At 30.8% G+C, this 23,760-nt stretch overlaps 1 protein-coding gene across 2 annotated transcripts; it reads right to left on the reverse strand.

The window, feature by feature from the left end:
- Positions 1 to 6,057: 6,057 nt before the first annotated feature.
- LOC143054233 (uncharacterized) lies at positions 6,058 to 22,051 on the reverse strand. Of its 2 annotated transcripts, XM_076227161.1 has the most exons (12): positions 21,919 to 22,051; positions 19,539 to 19,730; positions 19,234 to 19,361; positions 18,309 to 18,411; positions 16,614 to 16,760; positions 14,757 to 14,954; positions 13,722 to 13,844; positions 11,595 to 11,618; positions 10,348 to 10,470; positions 8,220 to 8,291; positions 7,493 to 7,568; positions 6,058 to 6,690 (listed from the first exon to the last, which is right to left on the reverse strand). In XM_076227161.1, exons 3-12 carry the CDS (start codon positions 19,237 to 19,239, stop codon positions 6,225 to 6,227), a joined length of 1,338 nt encoding a protein of 445 aa, XP_076083276.1. In that variant the 5' UTR covers positions 19,240 to 19,361; positions 19,539 to 19,730; positions 21,919 to 22,051; the 3' UTR covers positions 6,058 to 6,224. The 2 variants fall into 2 exon arrangements, with proteins under 2 accessions (XP_076083276.1, XP_076083277.1); XM_076227162.1 differs by lacking the exon at positions 11,595 to 11,618.
- Between the last annotated feature and the right edge of the window lie 1,709 nt (positions 22,052 to 23,760).

Consider the following 23,760-nt stretch of genomic DNA (forward strand, 5'->3'; position numbering starts at 1 on the left):
GAGTAGATCGGTTCCGAATAAGAGAAAACATTAAAGGTAATGAAAAACACCTCAACCGTTTTAAAATAAGGTCATTCGTATAAACCATGATAAACGATACGGAAACCCTATGATATTTTATCATTATACTAAGATTTTTAAAGTAAAACATAATTGTTAACTGGATCTACTCTGAATTTAGCGATACAAATTAACTGATCAAATCTAAGTGGCTGATGAACACAATTGGTATTTGTAAGCTGCATGTTGGAGTTCATCTTGAATTGCGTTGTTAGATAAATCAATTAATCTTTTATATATACACCTGTTTAAGGAAGTATACCTTGTCAAAATATAATTTGAAAAGTTATGCCTTAAGTACAGTTAGAACAAATTGTATATATTAATTAACTTACCAAATGAAATAAAAAATAATACAAGAAATATCTGCAATACAAATGCATTCATTTTAGTCATATCCCTAACAATAATCATATGATTCATAAAAATAGTTTTAAATCACGGAAGTTGAACATAGCTGATAACAAAGTAATGGTTTTTGTGTTTATTAATCTAGCAAAAGGTATGTATACCAAGTGAAATTAAATATTGATTTTGTTTTTGAAATAATAAAAGGTAAAACCACATTTATTAACTGCTGAGCAAGGTTTCTGATATATATGAGTAAATTTTGTAAACGCATATACAATTATCGTTGAAGAACACTTGAAATGCTATTGATGAATACTTAGAAGAAAATACTGATCAACTTTATCCTTAGTGGGCCATCGTGATTTTTCAAAACCATTCAGTAAAAATTATATTTGAGGTGATCATTTAAAAAAAATTGTAGTGAAGAAAAAATAAGAAATTGTGTGTGCTGGATGGCGTACATGAATCAAACCATAATGTCTTTGATCTTTATTGCGTTGATGTGTAAATTTTGATCTTTGTATTTATGTGGCACACTTATAATTCTCTCATATGTACCATTCTGTTTTTAAACCGTTTAATTATATAAACACTCATATTGCAACACATATACAATTGATTACTTGTATTAAATATGGTTGATATATTTGACAGAATATATTAAAAGGGCTAAACTTTAGTTAGTTTCACTATAAAGTAACACATGGACCTTGTGTCTTACATAGCTAATTGCTTCACTGTAAATGACCAAATCCTTTTTTAGATATTGATTTACATAATTTTTCTGATATTTGAACAGTATCGTTAAACATTAGCGATTGGTGAACATTGATAGTCTTAACGTTTACACCAGATGACAATGTTGTCCCATTCCAAATTAAAGTCCAAAAAGGGCCTAACTTATGGTTTCGTCTACAGGACGTACAAAAAGTTGCAAAGGAAAGTACGAGTAGCTTATATTCAAGAAGAATGTGCACAATTTAGTTTTATCAAGGAAGTCGGTAACATTGACAGTAGTCAGTACTTCGGTACTGACATGATTTAACAAACTTTTCTAAAATAGTCCGTTTATAAATTTTGAAATTATTAAGAAACTAAGGTTTCAACTCCCTCAGGCAAAGTTGGCTTTAGATATGGATTTGGCTATTTATTTTAGGTATTTTGACATAAAGCTCTTCAACGGTTTCGGTACTTATACATCTTCGGATTTTTAATGTTTGGCTTTGAGCGTTCATGATGTAGGTAAATCCAGAAAAGCGCTTCGGACGTAAGAAAATATTAAACGTGTTGTTTTCAATTTTTTTCCGACCTGCTGTTTTTGTATTCTTCATTTTTCAAAACGTACTTTTTAGCCATGGCGTTGTCTGTTTGTTTTCGATTTAAGAGTTTGACTTTCCCTCTGGTATTTTTTGCCCCTGTTTTATCAGGTTTGTTATTTAATTGGTGGTTGTCTGTCGCAAATAATCGTTTGAATATTGAACGCATTAAAACATAAGTGAGCTCTTCGATTTTAATCTCTGTTGCGTTGATACGAAAAATCTTATGGTTTGTGCATTGCATTAGTCATGTGTTTTTTTGTATAGTGTGTCTCCCAAATGGGTTGTCGATTTTTTAGTCTTCGCAATTTTTTTGACGATAATTGAAGTAATAATATAAAAGTAATTTCAGTGTTATCGTTAATGATTTACAGCAACACTAAATCAAACATAGAGCAAGTATTTTTGAGAATTCACTGCATTGACGAGAGAGACCTCCCATATAAATAGTTAACTCTTTGCAAAATCCAACATAGTTGTAAAATTTTCGAATTGTCTTAGTCATTTGAATATCTGCATTTTGTCTGCATTTGATATAATTTGTGTTAAATCCTAAAGAGTTTGTCTCTTTCATTTATATTACGACATCACACGAACCCTTTGATTGCATCGATAATAGTCATTGTTTAATGTACTACAGTACATTAGATCCAAAACCTTAAATCGGTCATAATTTTTTTGTAATACCTTGTAAAGTGCATCCTCGTGGTTATTAAAAATTATCTCAGTTGTCTTCTATAGTTTTTGGGAAAAAATCAAAAATCAAAAACTGACGTGAAACAACTCCCATAAAGTGTCAACAGCTGATTTTGGTGACTACTTTAATTTTAAATCTAATTGGGGTGAACATTTTTATCTTGTAAGTTATTTCTTTAAAAATAAAAATATCATAACACATCTTAAATATGGATAAACAAAAATAAACCCTTCAATAAAAATGATTTGACTGACAATTGAATTTGTTATAAACGAGAATACCCAGAATTATTGATAAAATAAGCAAAGCTCCACGCACAAAATTGGTTTACAAGGGAAGGGTACTGATTGGAAGGCTACGTGCTATCAAAATGAAATCAAATTAATTAAACAGTGTATTCCTCCATTCCAAAGAGTATATAATGATACAGTTTTACTTTTATTGTGATAATATTGCAGTTGTAGGTAAAAACTGAATAAGCAATTATATTTTAACTTTCTTAGGCAAACTGTATATGCACGAATTAACTTGACATAATTATAATTCATATTAGAAACCTGTCTGTACTTTAACAGATCCCGTCAGTATGTTATTGCTCTATAATATGTCATTATGATGTATTTCTATTATGTATTAGAAAATACGTTGAAATACAACCGTCAAAATTATTCAATCGCGTAGTGGTATAAACTTTTTGTGGACTCTTATAAATTCCATAGAACTTTGGGACTATTTAAATCTCGATCTATTTCTGAAATTAATTCATACATAATTTTAATTTTTTAACACTGTATGCTAACATTGTCCATGTGAAATTGAAAAATTATTTGTAAAAACGACAAAAATATGTGACGTATAAAATTTTCTGACGTCAGACACGAGAATCAATGAATGATGTTGTAGATAGATGTTTTTTGTGTTCTGTTAAATTGTTCCTTTTAAAATTATTTCACGATGATGACTGTTCTACCCATATTTCGACTTTTTTATTTATTATGTCTGTTTAGTTCACGCATCATTGTAAATATAATAGAATTTGATGAGACTGTCAACAAAGTGAGAGATTTAGCGCTATAAAATCATTTTTATTCCACCATTTTCTACATTTGAAAATGCCTGTACCAAGTCAGGAATATGACAGTTCTTGTCCATTCGTTTTTGATGTGTTTTTATCATTTGATTTTGCCATGTAATTATTAACTTAACGGTTAGATTTTCCTCTTAGTTCAGTATTTTAGTGATTTTACTTTTTCATGTATTAACAAAAGTTTTCGTAAAATGTGAAGGAAGAAATTCTATCAAATTATAGATTATAATTGTACTAAAAACATGGAGATTTTTGTTATGTTAGTCAGGAGCCATGCAGATTTTTCGCAACACATACGACACTTGAACATGCCTTATTTTTTGAAATACTAAGACTTTTCTTCCTCAGGCATAGATTACCTTAGCTGTATTTGGCAAAACGTTTAGGAATTTTGGTCCTCAATGCTCTTCAACTTCATACTTAATTTGGCCTTTTCAACTTTTTTGGATTCGAGCGTCACTGATGAGTCTTTTGTAGACGAAACGCGCGTCTGGCGTATATGCTAAATTTAGTCCTGGTATCTATGATGAGTTTATTTACTAACAATTTGAAGAGACTCGCGCCAAGATTTTCGTCGAGATGAAATTTATTTAACTTACCAATAACATACACGCTACCCATAATATGTTGATATGTTAAATCACAAAGTTTCTTTGAGATAAAAATGTATACCAAAGCGGTAAATATTTTGGTTATTCGTAGAATAGCATTAAGAACACTTTGAATAAATCCACTGCCAGTATAAAAATTTAAGAAAAAGATGAACATACATCAAAATTTGATATAGGAAAATAAACCTGTAACAGATGATACATAAAACGGTAATCAGTTAATACACGTACAACAACACTGACATAATAAGTATACCGAGATCTGCTAGCAACCATGTGCTTTATTACTAAGCTATAATTAACTACATATTATATCGTTACTGTTGAATTCTATACGGAAGTAATTTTATAACAGTAATGCTTGCTTTTAACGATGTAGTAAAAGAATGTTTTTCTAACAGAAGTATTGCAAAATAAATGATTCTTGGTAATATATTATTTAAATTTGATTTTAAAAACACTAGAAAGAATGCTCTAAGTACCGTTACAAAATCTATGTATGTATTCCGTTTTAAATTGCAATATCTCTAAAACATGTGTAACATATAAAGTATCAGATTAAATGTCTTTAATACAAAAATTTAGTTCAGGTTTATTCTACCAAATGTTTGAAACCCATTTAGTTAACACCATTGACCCACGACAATATGCAAAGTCAACGAAAAATCCCCCAAAAAAATCACAGTCTTGTTTGAAGTTTGGGATGATTGATTATGTGTCTGTCGAAAAAGACTTCAACCAACAAATACAAATACTTTGACAACGGTGATAACAAAAAACTCGTTTTGTACGTTGCCACGCATGGAGCTGAAACATACTCTCCATGATTATCTGATGCATCTCTATTTTCCGCTTGAATTCGTGTTGTTTAATTTCTAGTTTTCTAAACTTTGTTTGACAGTGTTGTTCCTCTGTTGTTTAGCAAGTTAAATAGGTTTTTGTCATCCGAGAGCATGAATGGGATTTGCAAAATGTGTCCAAATTGAGGCTATCGATTTGAATTTGAATTGTTGGTACATATTTTACAAATTGTGTGTTTAACTTATCGAAACACGTGTATAGCATTTTATTTTATAGCCGTGTATTTTTGATAAGGTATTTTAGAAATAGGAATGGAATGGTGATAAAAAGAGATGGACGAGTTTGTGATTTCATGGTTTTGAATGATGAATGATGTTAAACATAAATGTATTACATTTAGGAATTTAATTTTTTTCAAAAGTCAACTACACGCAAATGGCTCAAATGATCAAAAGGCATCTGGAGATCTGCATTAAGTCTTCAACAACAATCAGACTTCATTAAACAATTAGTATCACTTACATAATTAACAATATCAATGCTATTGCACAAGATGTGTTACTTGACAATCAATGTATCCGCAGCAATGATTAAGGCCAAATTATTGTAAGATAAAAAAAAAAAAAAACACTACTGCACGGGCAGGTTTAAACTTACAACATCAGTGGTGACTTGCTAGTGAAAACAGTAGCAGAACTACCTAAACCACTTGGTCAGCGAAATCCCAAATAAAAAGGTTGATATCTCCTTTATACGAAGATGACCTTTGACGGAATACACTGAGAATTCTGTTTTTATCAAAATCCAGAAGGTTTACGTATACATGTAGTTTTCGATTGAATATTGTCAGCGTGTGTTCGTGTGTGTGTATGTTAGTGTTGGTATGTGTATGAATGTGTGAACATATGTGTTTTGTCGTGTAAAACCTGTGTATTTATTCCAGTTTTTTCTCATCGCTCATGACTGCTGTCATTGTTTTTCGCAACATCCTTGCCTTCGAATTCCTTTTTAGATGTGAAATCTTTAAAAATTTGAACTAATATTGCTTCCTGTGTCCTTTCAATTTAAATCATGTGACGTAAACATAACTAATAGGATCAACCATAAAATAATGCATCTATCAACATACACTAATTTTTGTTTATTATAATAAGTTTAATGTTCTCAACATTATAAGTCCAGTTACAATCAAACTTATTATAAACAAAACTAATAAATGTATGAACGCCTGGCGCCCGTTTTCTCAGCAAACACTTAACAGTTTGAAACTGTGTCGACAGACGTAAAATTTTATTACCATTTCACAATGTTGATTTGTCGTAGATATCAGTAGTCATGCTGTGGTCGTGACTTTTATATGACATATATGAGTAATCCCCTTCAACCACTGAAAATGACGTGTCATATAATCCGTTTATATCATTGTGATTTCCTTTCACAATGGCTGCGCTATCGTAAGTAGGGCCAACTTCATTTTGATGTACGCCATGACTATGGTACATATTTTCTGTCATACACATTGTTCTATTTTGTTTATCATGTAAAACATCATATTCTCCATCGGTTGCGTCAGTAAAGGTCGCGTTCATTTTTTCAAGAAAAACTAAGTTATTTACAACGGAATATTCTGATGCACTAGTTTCACAGAGGTCATTTACTTTCCTTTTTCTTGTATTAGTTGAATCCTGGTTGATTGTGTTTGAAAAATGCAATTGGCTAGTTTCTCCTTTCTCAAATGTATTAGATTCTTTTAAAATTCCATTTGACCTAAAAACAAACATTTATTTATTGGTTAAAAAAACATATACAATTAAATTAATTTCCTAGAAAAGAAACAAATAATCATACAAAGTATTTTGTTTACTTATAATAATTTTCTCGGATATAGTTGTAAAACAGTTGTGAAACACACTGCCCGGGTAAATATATCTATACTTTTGGGCCAGGATTGTGATCCATACAATGCGTGCCATGAGTGGCTATGCTTTTGCGTTGTTTTTTGTTTTGCTTTATTAACTATTGTTATTCATGCCGAAAAAAAATAATAATTAACTTTTAATTAATTTCACGGTTATGTTTATAAAAAAAAGATGAAAATTGCAATAAATCATCCTACTGATGATTATTTATTATCGTGAAATACCAATATTCGTGGATTTTGGGGGTAATAATCTTTGTTTTTAAATGTTTAACGATAAACTCATCATAGACACCGGGATCAAATTGTGTATTTACGATAGACGCACGTTTCGTCTACAGAAGACTCATCAGTGACGCTCAAATCCCAAAAAATTTAAAAAGGTCTAATAAAGAAAGAGATTCAGAGCATTGAGGACCAAAATTATTTGAATGCCGACTATGCAAAAAACACAAAAGCGGAGATCCGCAAAACTACTGTAACAATCTTTCTTCAGTCCATCAACAGTGAAACCAACACACATCAATAAATCAACAGGATAAAAGAGACTATTTTTTTTTTCACCAACAGCACGTTTAAGCTACTCATATTCTGTCATTCCTAAGTCGAGAGAATGTGTGTAATATTTTCAGATAACAAACTAATACCAACCTTATTTTACATGCAATTAATGCAGCTATTACCACAAGTATAGAACATGCACTTATAATTCCACCAATCACTGCACCTATGGATGTATCACAATTTTCATTTAAGAATAAGAATATTATTGTACATGTTACACGTATAATCAAACAAACCATGTCAAATTTGTTTACTAAATTTTGAAATGTAAAAAATTGGAAATAAGATATATATCAATGAGACAGCAGACAATTGATTTTCAATTATACATATTTTACACCGCACTGATCATAAACTATGACATTTCCTTCCATAAAAACTGGTAGCTATGTGCTGTGTTAGTTGAAACATTAAACTATTTATATGAAAGAAACTATCATTCAAAGAAGTAAAGCAGCTTATTCCCATCATTGTTATAAGATGGAATATCATTGCCAATGAGACAACTATCCACAACAGACCAAAATAACACAGAAATTAACAACTATAGATCACCGTACGGACTTCAACAATTAGCAGAGTCAATACCTCATTGTATCAGTTTACTAGATGTTTGATATCTTGTTTCATTACCTATTCCTCAATTGCATCTCCTTATAAGATATATAATTTAAGTCTTCAAGAAAAATTGGAGCTAAAAAATCAAACTCGATTTTAATATTGTAGATGAAAACCTATGCAATATGATAATTCATCCCACTGAACGGAGAATATATAGTAGGCAATGATAATGTCTCAATATGACTACTCTCACCTGTTAATATAGAGTTGTTTCCTTTCTCTCTCTGACCATTGTGTAACACAGTCTCCGTACTGTACATGGATGCTGAAGATCCAAACATATAATAATGTGTTAATGGTTTCTACTTTCAGAATTTATAAAGATAAAGCAGTGTTATGCTGTTATACATGTTATATGAGAAAAAAAAATGGTGTATGAAAAATAGAATGATTAAATCTTATTCTTAGAAAAAAAATATTAGCATGGTTATCATGATTATTGATAACAATATCACTTAAACATTTGTATTGAAGATTGTTTTAGTCGAGTTTGTTGTGGTCATCTGTTTTAATGTGAACGATGTTATCTCTTTTGGATTTTTTTTCTTCATTTAAATGCTTGATGAAATAAAGATGTCAAGTTACCAGCCTTATAATTAACAGAACTGGCAATCGTCTGCTAAGATTGTTTTCAATTTTTCAACTAAAGATTCAAAGAAAAGATGTAAAATTGGCAATTAAATATCATATGTGAAAAAAAGCATTACTTAATTAATAAAACCCATTACGAATATAAATAAGATTATATTGCACCAAACGAATTATTCAAAAACGGAATGTGAGCAGAGGTCTTCTAGAATATGAAAGACAACAGATTCTCGTCCACAACTGATACCGGTATGTTTTCCTACGAAATTTTAGTTGTCATACAATAGTGGATTGATAAATAAAGACAAGAATAGTAAACTGCTGTTCAAAAGTCATTAATCGATTAAAGGAAAACTCATTTGGGTTACAAACTAAAACCGAGGGAAGGACTTAACACAGGCCTCTTTTGTCAAAACTTAAGACATAACAATATTCCATATGTACATAAAACATATTTAACATCAAGATAACTATAACCGAATATGACAATTTTACATGTTTTAACATGAATTCTATGGTTTCAATCCACTATATTTTCTTAAATTGTCCTGTGCCAAGTCAGGACTATGACAGTTAAATGGTCCGTTTCTATGAATGTTGGCTTTTGTTTTTGATGCAGTTCAGTGTTTTTGTTGTTCTGTTGTTTTTTTTATTCTTACAGTAAATGTGTATCACTGGATTTTTGGTTTGCGACACTGATTTGTTTTGCTTAATCGATTGATGGCTTTTGAGCAACGTCTTTGTTTTAGACAGAGATTCTTACGATGTTTGTACCGGAAGAAAAAAACAATACAGAAATGAAAACTTATCTTATGCAACGCGAACCCCTTCAAAACAAAAACTTGCGTTTCTGTCAATTAAAAGGTAAATATGAAATCCTATTGTAAAATAACATACTTGATAATGCAAGAATTTCGATCAATTAGACATTATATACTCATATTTCGTTCAAACTATTAACATTTTTAGCAATAGAAAATATAAATGCAAACCAATGCAATATATAACAACCTATTTTGTTGTCTGTAAAATATGTTTTTTTGGCAACAAACTGTTCTTAGGATATGTTGCACCATTTAATGCACTCTTGGATATTTTTTTTCAATGAAAATCATGATTATAATGCTTATTACTCTCAGATAGTTTTTTCTAATAAAAAACACATGTAAGCGAAATGAGTGATTAAGGTGGTACCCAACACTTTTACTAAAATTATTTTGGCTCGTTTAATTTTCATAAAATTTTGTCAAAGTATTTACTTTGACCCTTTAACAAAAATATAAAAATTTCAAACATTTTGAACCAACTGTTGTCAGAAAAATAACACTGGTTATATAACAGTTTGACAAACACCAATTTTGATCATTGAGAAGCTTAGTATTCCCTTTACAACACAAGGTAATTATAACGTTAAGCTGACTTTGCAGAGTTATCTCCCTGTAGTGTTAGGTACCACCTTAATTGATAGATAAGTTTAAGTTAGATCTCAAAGGAACTTGGAAGTTCAAATGCTGTTCATTATTTTCTTAATTAGGTGTGAGTAGGAAATTATCGAGATGATTAATCTTAATTGTTGTTTATCCGCTTGCCATTATTGCATTTCAAGATATTCATTGTTTCAGTTCTATTTTATGTTCTTTTTGATATTAAGTTTTTACAGATTTATTAGCATTACCAGTATGATTATAATGTTTCCCATTGTTTGTATTATTATATGGGTTTCAATCAATTACCTGTTGATTGGTAACTGCTTTTCTCTTTTTCATGTGAAGACAACAGATCTGGTGAAGTGCGAACATCTTCTGTCATGCCTTTGTTGTGTGTAAATAAAGGGCGTTGTGTTTTTACTTCTGTATCTATGGTGGTATACATTATTAAATTAAAGTAGATTAAAAAATTAGTAACACTTTTACAAACTGCAATGATAAAAACCAACAAAGTGAAACAAACACTAAATCAATTGATCATATGAAATAACTTGAAGCGAACATTTTCAGATGATTTGAACTTTCTTTTATCACGGCAACTGGAAATATGTAGACTTTGGTCATTAGTCATGGCCTTTTAAAACTCCAAGTTATATATATATATATCAGGCTAAACAGTGTGTACCCCGGATGCGCATTTCGTCTTCAAAAGACACATGGCAATTAGTGACTCCCGGATATGAAACAATTTAAAAAGTTCAATAAAATAAAAAGTTGCGGTTTTAATCCATCAATCTAGATTTTTCATACCCATATCTTCATTTGGCTAATCACATAAGAATACAAATTTGCAATTGCAAAATTATTCTCTACACAGAAATGCAGAAAGTGCATCAATTGAAAAAAGTATGTATTGACTTGATTTGGAGGCTGTACAGTTACATGCGAGAGAACTTTCCAGTGGCATGTTAACAGGCGCTCTGTCATTCCTTTAGCTGTATATAGCATAGACCAGTGAAGTAACAGCAAAACAAAAAAAACAATATATTTCAATCCGTAAAAGAGAGCTTAACTCATTCGATTGATACAAGCCACAAACACAATTTACGAAAACACTGAAGACATAAATCACAAATGTGAGGATACTTGCAGTTAATAAAAGCTAGTTCAAGGTTAATAACAACTAATCAACAATCATGCAACCAAGACATCAATATCAATAAGCATATCCGACATCGTATGGATTTCGTGTCAGGACTAAGTCAGAGAACTATTGAACAAAGCCAACATATAAATATCGACAGAGTATTGGCCCTAATACATGCAAATTAGCAATAAAATTGAGTTGTATTTTAATCTATTGATAACAAAATCAATGTGTGTACCGATAAAAACAATATTGAAAGATCAATTAACAGTGTTAAATCAGTAACCTTTCAGAATTTATTAATTTAACGGATACATAAGGTTAGAAATGTCCCGGGCTTGTTGTATATCTAGTATATTGTATGCAAAATTTCGAAAGCAAAACTATCAAATATTGTAATCTATACCAATATGTATTCCAGTCTGAATTGCTGAGAGACAAATAATTGTGATTTGGATAGTTTTCAAATCATTTGGTTAATGTCGCGATATTCTGGGTTTTAAAAACAAGAGGCTCTCAAGAGCCTGAATCGCTCACCTGGTAAACAATGCCTTATTGAACATATTGAACCATGCCAGGCAAATATGTACAGCTAACAATTCTTCAATATTACAAATATATATGACTTACTGTTTATAAATAAAGAAAATGAGACCAAAACACAAACACTTAAAACGTAGCAATGGACTGTGAAAATGAGGTCAAGTTCAAATAAAACCTGCGTAACCGACATATAGATCATAAAATATTTTCATACACCAAATATAGTTGACCTAATGCATAAAGTATTAAAAAAATAGACCAAAACTAAAAAAGTTAACTTTGACCACTGAATTATGAAAATGAGGTCAAGGTTAGATGACACCTGTCAGCTAGACATGTACACCTTACAATCATTCTATACACCAATCTTAGTAGACCTATTTCATATAGTATAAGAAAAACAGACCAAAACACAAAAACTTACCCCTATGTTCTATTTAAAGTAAGGGCGGCCATGTTTTTTGACGGATCAAAAACCGAAGCACACACTTTGTGCAGGATAATCTAAGGAACTATCATGCTAAGTTTCATCCAAATCCATTCAGTAGTTTCAGAGGAGAAGATGTTTGAAAAATTGTTAACGACGACGACGACGACGACGGACGCCAAGTGATGAGAAAAGCTCACATGGCCTTTTAGGCCAGGTGAGCTACAATTCTTCAATATTACAAATATATATGACTTACTGTTTATAAATAAAGAAAATGAGACCAAAACACAAACACTTAAAACTTAGCAATGGACTGTGAAAATGAGGTCAAGTTCAAATAAATCATGCGTAACCGACATATAGATCATAAAATATTTTCATACACCAAATATAGTTGACCTAATGCATAAAGTATTAAAAAAATAGACCAAAACTAAAAAAGTTAACTTTGACCACTGAATTATGAAAATTAGGTCAAGGTTAGATGACACCTGTCAGCTAGACATGTACACCTTACAATCATTCTATACACCAATTTTAGTAGACCTATTGCATATAGTATAAGAAAAACAGACCAAAACACAAAAACTTACCCCTATGTTCTATTTAAAGTAAGGGCGGCCATGTTTTTTGACGGATCAAAATTCGAAGCACACACTTTGTGCAGGATAATCTAAGGAACTATCATGCTAAGTTTCATCCAAATCCATTCAGTAGTTTCAGAGGAGAAGATTTTTTAAAGTTAGCAAATATGATGAACAAATTGTGAAAAATTGTCATTAAAGGACATTTACCCCTTAAGGGGTCAATTGACAATTTTGGTCATATTAACCTATTTGTAGATCTTACTTTGCTGATCATTTTTGCTGTTTACAGTATATCTTCATCTATAATAATATTCAAGATAATGACCAAAAACTGTAAAATTTCCTGAAAATTACCAATTAAGTGGCAGCAACCCAACAATGGTTTGTTTGATTCATCTGAAAATTTCTGGGCTGATAGATCTTGACCTAATGAACATTTTTACCCCGTCAGTTTTGCTCTAAATGCTTCCGTTTTTGAGATATAAGCCAAAAACTGCATTTGACCCCTATGTTCTATTTTAAGTAACGGCGGCCATGTTTTTTGACGGATAAAAAATCGAAGCACACACTTCAGAGGAGAAGATGTTTGAAAAATTGTTAACGACGACGACGACGACGACGACGACGGACGCCAAGTGATGAGAAAAGCTCACATGGCCTTTTAGGCCAGGTGAGCTAAAAATGTGTTCATTTTTTTATTAATATAAAAATAAAATATTGTAATCAGTCGGAACTAGCTGCTATCATTTATTTATCACGTTTCTGGTTCGTTCGAGATATCCACTAACTTGTAAATCACTTAATCAAAAATAATGTTTAACACAAACGTTGTCATGTTTCTATTAAGCAAGTAAAGTGTATTTATCATTAACAAGCAGATAAGAACAGATTGAAATGTAAGGCGTATATAATCTAAAAAAAACAACAATCCATTTATCGTTAACAACAAACTTTAGAGTTATCAAACACTTACTTGTTTTGCATACGTAATATTTTTTATTTCCGCTGCATTGTTGTTCTGTTATATTCAATATTTTGTTTCCTTCTACTTGGATAAATATTCCTGAAAAGCAGCGTTGGGGTTGCCCTTCAAAATCTACATAAATGAATGTATACAACTGCAATAAATGAATTATTATTCATTTTCATCATGGACATGCTTCATTTCTTTTTGTATTTATTATTTACTTGTTTGTCAAAATATCTGAAGTTTTTTTTCTCTTTAGAACATAGATACAATTTTAATTAAGATATAACATACAAAAAAGATAGTTGGAAGATTGTAAGAGGAAATTAAAATAGCGTACGTGTTAGAAAAACTGAGATCGATTTGGCAAAAAAAAAACCAAGGCAAAATATGATATGCCAACTCATTACTACAAATACAACTAAAGACTGAGCAAGAGAAAAACCCCATCAAATAATTGGTTGGAGGATTAATGTCCTTTCAGAGTCTTTGCGATTCCTGTCCACCTATGCCATATTGTTCATGCGAGTACAAACACGGTGGTAAGGCTCATTCCGCGATAACGAAATCGAAACAAAGTCGATGAAGCTTGTGGTTACGACAATAGGAACATATGGTTATCCGGGCGATTAACGCTCTAACTAAATTTAAAATAATCATTTCATTTCATAACCACGCAGCAATATATTGATCACCCGACTTTAATTGTCATTATAGAGACATGAGTGTTTAATGTAAAACAGGCAGTAGTAGATTTGAAAAAAACATAATCTTTGAGCAACTATATTTCTGTGAGGAAACCTTGGCTGGTTATAACAACAGTCAGATTATTTGACGATAAAAATGTGTATGAAGACTGTATACTTCGAAGAGGTATCGGAGTAGATAGTTTTTGTTTTAGTTCATGCTTATTAAACTTGGCCGAACAAGTGACAGTTGCTGCTACTTTGCAATGTGAGCTTTGAGGAGTGTTGGAATCAACTTTTCCGTTTTGAGTTAGAAAAATCATTTCAAGTTGGGGAACATTCAACACATATTTACCTTTCATTTGAAGTATTTCAATTTCCTGACGAAAGACGTTTGTCCATGAAAGTTGTCCTTTGAAGTCACTTTTTTTCCCTATTTTTTGACAGTAGTTGGAAGACGGTAGTAATGCGTTTCTTGTCATGCAATAATTCAAGCTGTCGTAATAATTTAATCCCCATTTAAATACTGTAGAGGCTGACTTCTGGATTGTTCCTAGTATTATAAAACAATTGATTTTACTCAGTGACTTAAAGGTTTAAAAACTGAATCGAACCTGTTTAGGATGGGCTCAAACATGTCAAAATGTACGCTATATATTATCAACGTTTTGAACCTTCGAATGTTCATTAAGAAAAAATATGTGTTTATTCAACAAATCGTACCAAATAGATGGCATTTGAAGGACATTATAAATTCTTGTTAAAATTAGTTTGTTTATTAAAAAAAATCGTTATTATTATATCAAAATCATTTACTATTTCAAGTTAAAATCAAATTCAAATTAGTCAAATGTCTGAAAGCATATGAACTAGTCGAATACTTAATTTGAAGATTATCCTGATCAATATCTGCGTTTTGTCAAAATTAAAAGTATAAAAAATAATTAAAAAAGCTAAAACCAATGCAAACACTTGAATATTCTCTTTATGATATATAAAGCTCAATGTTATTTTCATATTTCTACAAAAAAACTATTTTTTACATTTGAGACCAAGGGCGCTATATTTGTCAGAATACCATGAACAAATAGAAAATTGGAATCTTTCTAAAAACTAGGCTCCAATCTGATCATTCTCTCATTTTGGATTGCAAGTGTGAACTATGACTTTTTTATAGGTATGGTGAAGCAAACATTTGATAAATGACCAGATGAAATTTAACAATTGTACCTGTTGGTTATCAAACAAAAGTCCTTTTAATAAAACAAACTAGTTTTAACAAGAATTTAGAATTTCCTTCAAATGCCATCTATTTGGTAAGATTTGTGGAATAAACAGATATTTGTTCCAAATGAACATTCGAAGATTCAATACATTTCTAATAGATGTCAACTTGGAGTTTTATTCATTTTAGTCAATGTATGGTTTTGAATTAACAGATAAAGTGCAACTTCCGACCAAATTGAATTAATATGTATATGACCCATGACCGCCAGGACCGATTTGTATAGCTCTAACTCTGCAAATCTTTCAATATGTTTATTTTCCCTACAACATTTCTTCCTTCAATGCTTAGTTTGTCAACAACTCACTGTGTTAGACCTTATTGTAATTTACATCCAGAAGATGGGGACAGCCAACACCAAAAACATTCTGGTTTGCTCATTCGTAATGGGGTTCTGGGATTTTACTATCGATGCTTTGTAAAAATGAAACCAACACTTTATTATATGTGTCCGAAGCGCTTTTCTGGATTTGCAATCACCCTGAACGGCGCTTAACGCCGATTATTAGAAACCTGTGTATTTAAAAGAATCAAAACAGTTGAAGAGCCACATTTGCAACAAGATCGTTTTACCCTTCTGGAAACCCTTTGATCACCAACCAATTTTTGGGGGTTTGTATTGATAAATTTGTAGTTTTCTTTGTTGCATTTTGTATAATGTTGTACATGTTATATGTCATTTTGTCGTTTTTAGTTTTTTGCCATGACATTGTAAATTTGGTTTTTACTTAAGAATTTGAATGTCCATTTGGTATCTTTAAACTCACTTATACGACATTAAAACGTTATGACGAAAAATGAAAATCACTCATTCCCTTCCCATTTACTCAATAATTCAGTAGTGAATGCACAATAATTGCAGGAATGAGTCAATAGGAGAACATATCACTTTTTACAATGCGTGTTTGACTTAACTTAAAGTATTACCACATCTACCAACTAGTGTGTCGTTTTTTGAACTGCAACTCCTTCCTTCTAAGTTATTACCATTTGCAGTAATAGTATTACAATTTCCGCAACATATCGTTGTGCAGTTTCCAGGATCTGAGGACGTACTAACCGTTCCATTATAATCTAAAAATAACTTTTTTTTAAATTGCTGTAACATTCAAAAACCTACTTAATAATTGTAATTTGTGCGTTACTTACTTCGATATGCAATATTGATATGTATTAATTAAAATTTATCATTTAACGTTTTAAGTCAGTATAGATTAATCAATATTTTTTTTATATTCCGGTAGCAGTAAATGTTAAGGGTTTAAGAATGGTTGACTCTTAACATAATGTTTCATTCTATTGCGAATTTGCAGTTTGTATGGATGCATATTAAGGTGGTATGGGAGTCTAAAATAAAAATGATAGAATTTGTTCATACTTTGCCGAAACGTAGTATCTATTGATATATGGTCAAAATATATTTAAATGATAGGTCACCGTGCATTTTCGAAAGCTACAGGTTGTATCAGATTGACACATTTTGTATGGATTATACAGAAAAAAAACACCATTTTGTGATAAGGACCAAAACAAAAAGATAGAATTGTAAAAAAAAATAGGAAAAGATAGCTTTCAGACAATGATTTGAGAAGATAGGGTGACCTTACGTTTTTTTTTTTTATAAAAACACAAAAGTAGGAAAATTCCATGTAGATTCATTCAGAAAATGTACTGTTTTAGAGTAACCTCCCCCTTAACATGCTAACTTAAAAACATTTAAAAACAACCAAAATTAATCATCACTATATCTATATTCATACAAATCGGTTCTTTTAAATGAAAATTCACATTAGATATCTGCATTCCTGCATCAAATTTTGTTAACTAGATAGAAAATCTGGACCTTAGGTTCTCTGTTTTTTACAATCCAAGATGGCGAAAGACAATCATACAACCTTAACTATACATTATAATTATATAACTAGTTAAGTATATTAATTGGAAAAGTCAATCTTTTATAACTCTTATACCTGGATTTCTAGCAACAAGGCTCTATAAAAAACCCAAACAATTATCTAAAGACAATTAAAGCTAATAATGCGTTTTAACTTTTAAAAACCAGAAATGAACAATATGAATTTAGAACTGTTTGCATCATGTTTTAAACACGTTTGGTTAATATTGACGTTTTTAATACATATGCCCGATGAAAGTTGGATATGAAAGTAGAATATAAATGAAGCACTCTCAAAGTTTATAATCCTTTTAATCCTTTTATAACTAACATTCAATTAAGTAGCGTGTGTCCGACTGTATGTGTGTTAGTGTGTTTGCGTTTTAACTTAGCAATAATGAACCTTTTAGACAACTTTGTAATGTCTCGATTGTGCTTCGTCTACAAAAAAGGTTAGAAAACAATCTTTTGTTTTTTACTTTATGAGTTGAACTTTAAAAAATAGACTGGCGTTTAAAGATCTATACGAAAGCTTTTAATTGTGCGTTAGAAGAAAAGACAAAAATACCAAGTGTTGAATGATCTCATAAGCTGAAAACGAAGTAAATATGCAATCACTGAAATCTAAAACGGTCTGATTGAGAGAAACATACCCTAACAAAAATTGTGTAAGAAATAAATATGCGTCCATGAAAATTAATACATATAAGCTATTCAGATTAACTCACCTCTATAAACAAAAAAATGAGTTGAATTGAAACAATACTGTATAGCTCGTTGTTGTCTTTCATCCATTTCATTAGGAAGACAAACACAATTGTGTGTTTGGGTCTGTAAAATAAATAAGCAAACCATGTATTCATTTTGATTGTAGAGCTTTTGAAATGAGCTTACTTTTGATCTTTTACAAAATTGTTGAAAAATTGAAAGCGTATGTCTAGTAAAACTTATTTTTTTTTAACATAACTATGTAAAAGGTAAGAAATTACCTAAATTCCATTTAAAAAAAATCTCGAAGAGGGACGAAAAATACCAGAGGGACATTCAAACTCATAGATCAAAAATAAATTGACAACGCTATGACTACAAAATAAAAACAACAAACAGACAAATAAAAGTAAAATGCACACAATACACAACATAGAAAACTAAAAAATAAGCAACAATTATTCCACCAAAAACTAAGATGGATCTCAGCTGCTCCGTAAGGGTTAGCAGACTCTGCTTCACATTTGGAACATGCTGTTTTGTTCATGTTAATACAGACACGGTGAATAGACTATTTCGGAAGGTCCAATTCGTTAAAAAAGGAAACGAGATTTTCGTTATGACATAATGAACATATTCGATATCATCTGTGAAACGGAAATACAAAAACGGTCAACCCACTCGTGATGGCGTCTGTAAAATTACGTAGGAATTATTTCAATTTCCCTATTTGGAATTCTTGGTTTATTAGGTTCCTTGTAAGCAGCAACACTATATCAAGGAAAATATGGTAAGAAATACTAGCCCGGGAATATCTTATCAGTTGGGATTTATATACTAGTACTTTATTTTCAACCGACCCTCATTGTCAACTTCTGAATGTAAAGCATTATATTAGGCAGGCTTAACTGTATCTGTTGCATCCTTTACAAGTAATATACTTACGTTCATAATAAGCTTTTTGTAACCAAAATAACGTCCAACATTTTTTAAATAGCATTTATGTTGACAATTGCCTATCGATTCCACTGCTGGAAATGAGTGGGTATGATTTTCCGCAATTTGAAAACATCCTTTAAAAAAAGTATGTAGAATTATTTTATTGTAATGTGAAGACACTATCTGTTCAATTTTTGTTTGTAAAATAACGCTAAATGTCTTTGAGCCTTTTGATTTATTGATTTATCTTGATATATTTTTCTTTTATTGCTTAAATAATTTGTGTTATTCATTAAACAAATTGTAGTTACCTATAATTTCAATCCATCGTGTTGGTACTCTAAAAATAGCCTTTCCTATCTAAAATTCGTGTTCATAAGGAATGCCAATTTCCCTTAAATATTCCTCTCGGTTTTCTAAGCCATAAGGTTCACATGCACTTTGAGCACGATCCCACGTTATGCCATTCGAATCATTACGGAGTAATTCTTGCGAAGGTTTGACTTAAAAAATAGAAAATGAATTGAAGTAAGAGCTGAAATACTAAAAGATATAAAAAGCTTCGTATTTAAAATATTATTCGCATACTTTGGATTAATTTATTTTTTAGGATTGAGGTAAACATGCAGTTTTTGATATTATTCGATTTCGTGGTTTTTCATGAATCTACATAAATTCCTATACAAATTTCATTGAACATTTAAATTCGTTGTTCCTGTGTAACCACGAAATCCACGACAATTGATAGTCAACGACAAATAATGAATCCACAGTAATAATCCTGCAATACCAAGAATAGCAGGCCCCAAGCCAAATTCGACGTCAAATACAAAATACAAAATGTATTGAAGATAATCAAAATCAATATAATTGACATGAAGTCAGTGTAAAAAAAAGGCTGGGCTGTTAAGGTTGCTTGCGTAAAACAATTGCTTTGACAATGAGAACCTGCAATATTAAAACAAATGTATCTGCTACGTGTTTTCTATGTCAACATCAAACGCTGACTAATAGATAGAATATGCATACACATTATAAACTAAATGAAGGAAATAAACAAACATGACTAAAATATCTATCATTTTAATATGACGTCCACGTCCTTCTTTTGCTTTGTCATCAACAACTCCAAAAAATTCTCGATATATCTTTACTTAGCGCAGACTCAGAGATAAAATGGATATTACAATGAACATCCAACGTAAATCCACATGTATAAGAACCTATCTGCAAACGCTATGCCGATTTTATTGTTTTTAAAATTGCAATTTAAAGAGGACTACAAACTTTTATCGTATTCGGATGCATAACAAAAAGAATGTATGCACAAGGGCTCGGAGAAATCTACAAAATAAAAACTAAATTAAATTCTGCGAAAGTTCATGAAATAATAATGCTTTTGGCGCATTTAACTCGTTTCATTTATTTATGGAATGATTCATGCAAGCTACAGATGTATTAGAATATTTAGCTTTATCTAACAGGGAGTAAAAAAGAACAGCCACACACTCGGCATACCAACCCTCGCTTCAGATTTTTTAATGACCGTATTTTTCCTATAAGAATCAAAACAATTCATTATGAATATATCGCAATAACAATATGTATGACCTTCATAAATATTAAAAATATTAGAAAAAACGATTTTGGGAAATGTGTAGGTATTTGAAGGATCACATATAAACTGCTAAAGTTGGCTTGTCATTGGAAACTATTCACGATAATTATAACATTAATCGGAAATGAAAAGTTGATTTATAATTTTTATGTTTGGTTATATCAAACAAGGAAGTCTAAAGTTCAAATAAAACTAAATTTTTGAAAAAAAATCGACAAAACGTTTGATCAAATTTTTGTCAAATTAGGAAATCACACGTATTCTCATCCTTTTTGATACATGTTGAAATTGAGAATAAATATCATCGACATAATGAAACATTTATTGATACAGACGTCTATAAAAAAAAGTCCAAATATCAAATACGAAATAATTTTATAAATTTTCATAATACAGTCAAACCCATTAGTTTTTATTACTGGGCTCAAGAGTTGATCATTTTGTAGAAATAAGGATTGATTTGTGATAACGAGTTTAGAGTTTTAAGTATACAACCATGTTTAATCCATCTTTTTATTTACATAAGAAATGCATGAACCAGTTCAACAATATTATAGTTGAACTGTTTTCCAATAGTTTATTCTTTTGATGTGTTTGAGCTTTTGATTGTATCACTTGTTTACCTTCCGGAGCACCTGAGATCACCCCTAGTTTTTTAGTGGGGTTCGTGTTGTTTATTCTTTAGTTTTCTATGTTGTGTCGTGTGTGCTGTTGTTTGTTTGTCTTTTTCATTTTTAGCCATGGCATGGTCAGTTTGTTTTAGATTTATGAGTTTGACTGTCCCTTTGGTATCTTTCGTCCCTCTTTTGTAAATAGAAGTTTTTTAAGTTTCCTTCGAGGTCGTTTTCTTCTCTTTATTCATTACAATTATTTTTTGCGATTATTGGAACATTGACATATACAAATCAGATTATGTGTTCTGGTGACATTTTTTTTAATGTGTATGCAAACACGTTCAAAAAATGATACGTGTATGACTACATTTTCTCATAACGTGTAATTACAACCTTTATATATAAATATAAATGTATATTTAAATGATATATTAAATAAAAAGAAAAAAAATAACTTACCAAAAGGTATGCATACTATCACAATTAAAGCATGTAAAACGATCATGTCAACAGCAACCATTGAGGATATCAGCAATCGGAAACAATGAATCTGAATCATCATTGTATACATGTATGACCAACAAGGAAGTTGATAGTTAGCAAATTAATACATTTAGAAAAACTTATGTATCTGTAAAATCACATTAGCTGTCATTGGCATAAGAAAGTAAAAGAAAGCCAAGCACTTTTCTACCACATGAACAATATCGAATAAACCTATATTGTAAACATAATTAAAAACAAATCTCATGAAATGAATTCCTGATTTGTTTTTTAAAAAAATGATTCAGATATTAACAAATTTCTATTGGCCAACATCTTGAATAATTGTAAATGTACCATTTTAAACAATCGTTTTATACATCAACATAATGAAAAATATTTTCAAGCATTAGAAATGACATTCAAACATTTTCATTAAGCTGTACCATGAAATAAAGCTAGTATTGTTTAATCTATATCGTCACCTTTCATAACAAATTAAACTTTCTATTTTAATGTATTCTGTTATTTTAAAACTGAAAAGCACAGTTGGAAAGCATAAAGTATGAAAACTCAATCAGGGTGAAACAAGCATTAATCACAGAAAAATCAATACATAATACAACGAAGGAGAAAAAAATTAACAAAATGAAAAAAATAAAAAAATCTTTTTTCTAAATGTCTGTTTATAAAAATCATGAAAATCATATGCTTTTTAACAAACAAGTACATCGCGCATTTGTTTTGTTGTCTGCTCTTTGTCGGGTTGTTGTCTCTTTGACATGTTCCCCATTTCTATTCCCTATTTTATATTTAGCCATAATATCAAGAAATGTCTGTTAGGTTTGAATCAGATCCGTAGTTATTTCTAAACAAGAATAAGTTGACAACTTCTAAAATTGATACCCCGTGTTTTAAAAAGACAAAGCTGTTTGTTTAGCAATTAATATCATTTGTATTAATCCATGCTCGACTTTAATTTTGAAATACATAAATAAAATTGAATCTATAATCTAAACAAATTCGAAATACTTTAAACCAAGAAGATAATTAAAGCACCTTTTGCCAATGTATAGTTTAAGAGCAAAGGTGACTTGTCAATATGAATAAATTTTACGGACGCCATCACGAGTTAGTTGACCGTTATAAAATAACCGTTTCACAGATGATATCGGATAAGTTTTTTACGTCATAATGCAATATCCTTCCGTTTCATGAATGTGACCTACCGCATTAGACTATTTACCGGATTTGTAATGACATGAGCAACACGACGGGTGTCACATGTGGAGCAGGATCTGGTTATCCTTCAGGAGCACCCCGGATTACCCCTAGTTTTTGAAGGGGTTTGTGTTGCTAAGTCTTTAGTTTTCTATGTTGTGTCATGTGTATTATTATTTGTTTGTTTGTCTTTCATTTTTTGCCATGTCGTTGTCAGTTTATTTTCGATTTATGAGTTGCCAACGAGACAACTCTCAACAACAGACGAACATAACAAAGAAAATAACAACTAAAGGTCCCCGTACGGCATTCAGAATGATCAAAGCCGATACCGCAAAATCAGATGTAACAGCCCCCAAAATGACAATGTAAAGCATATGCAAACAAGAACAATAACGGTCTTATATATGTACAAAAAATAAACGAAAAACAAATATGTAACACATAAACAAATGACAACGACTGAATTAAAGGCTCCCGACTTGGGACAGGCACTTAAAACTTAGCGGGATCCTAACTCTCCATTCATTCTTAAATTGATTGTACTTGAAAACGAGATACTGAAGATAGCAAACGGATATTCCAATTCATTAATGA

Source organism: Mytilus galloprovincialis, chromosome 12 (genome assembly GCF_965363235.1).
Source record: "Mytilus galloprovincialis chromosome 12, xbMytGall1.hap1.1, whole genome shotgun sequence".
Taxonomy (NCBI): Eukaryota; Metazoa; Mollusca; class Bivalvia; order Mytilida; family Mytilidae; genus Mytilus; species Mytilus galloprovincialis.

Coding starts and splice junctions, on each gene's coding strand:
- LOC143054233 (XM_076227161.1), bottom strand. Junction 14,955..16,613: donor CACACTAGTTGGTAGATGTG/GTAATACTTTAA, acceptor TTATAATACTAG/GAACAATCCAGAAGTCAGCC. Junction 7,569..8,219: donor AAACAACTCTATATTAACAG/GTGAGAGTAGTC, acceptor ATACATCCATAG/GTGCAGTGATTGGTGGAATT.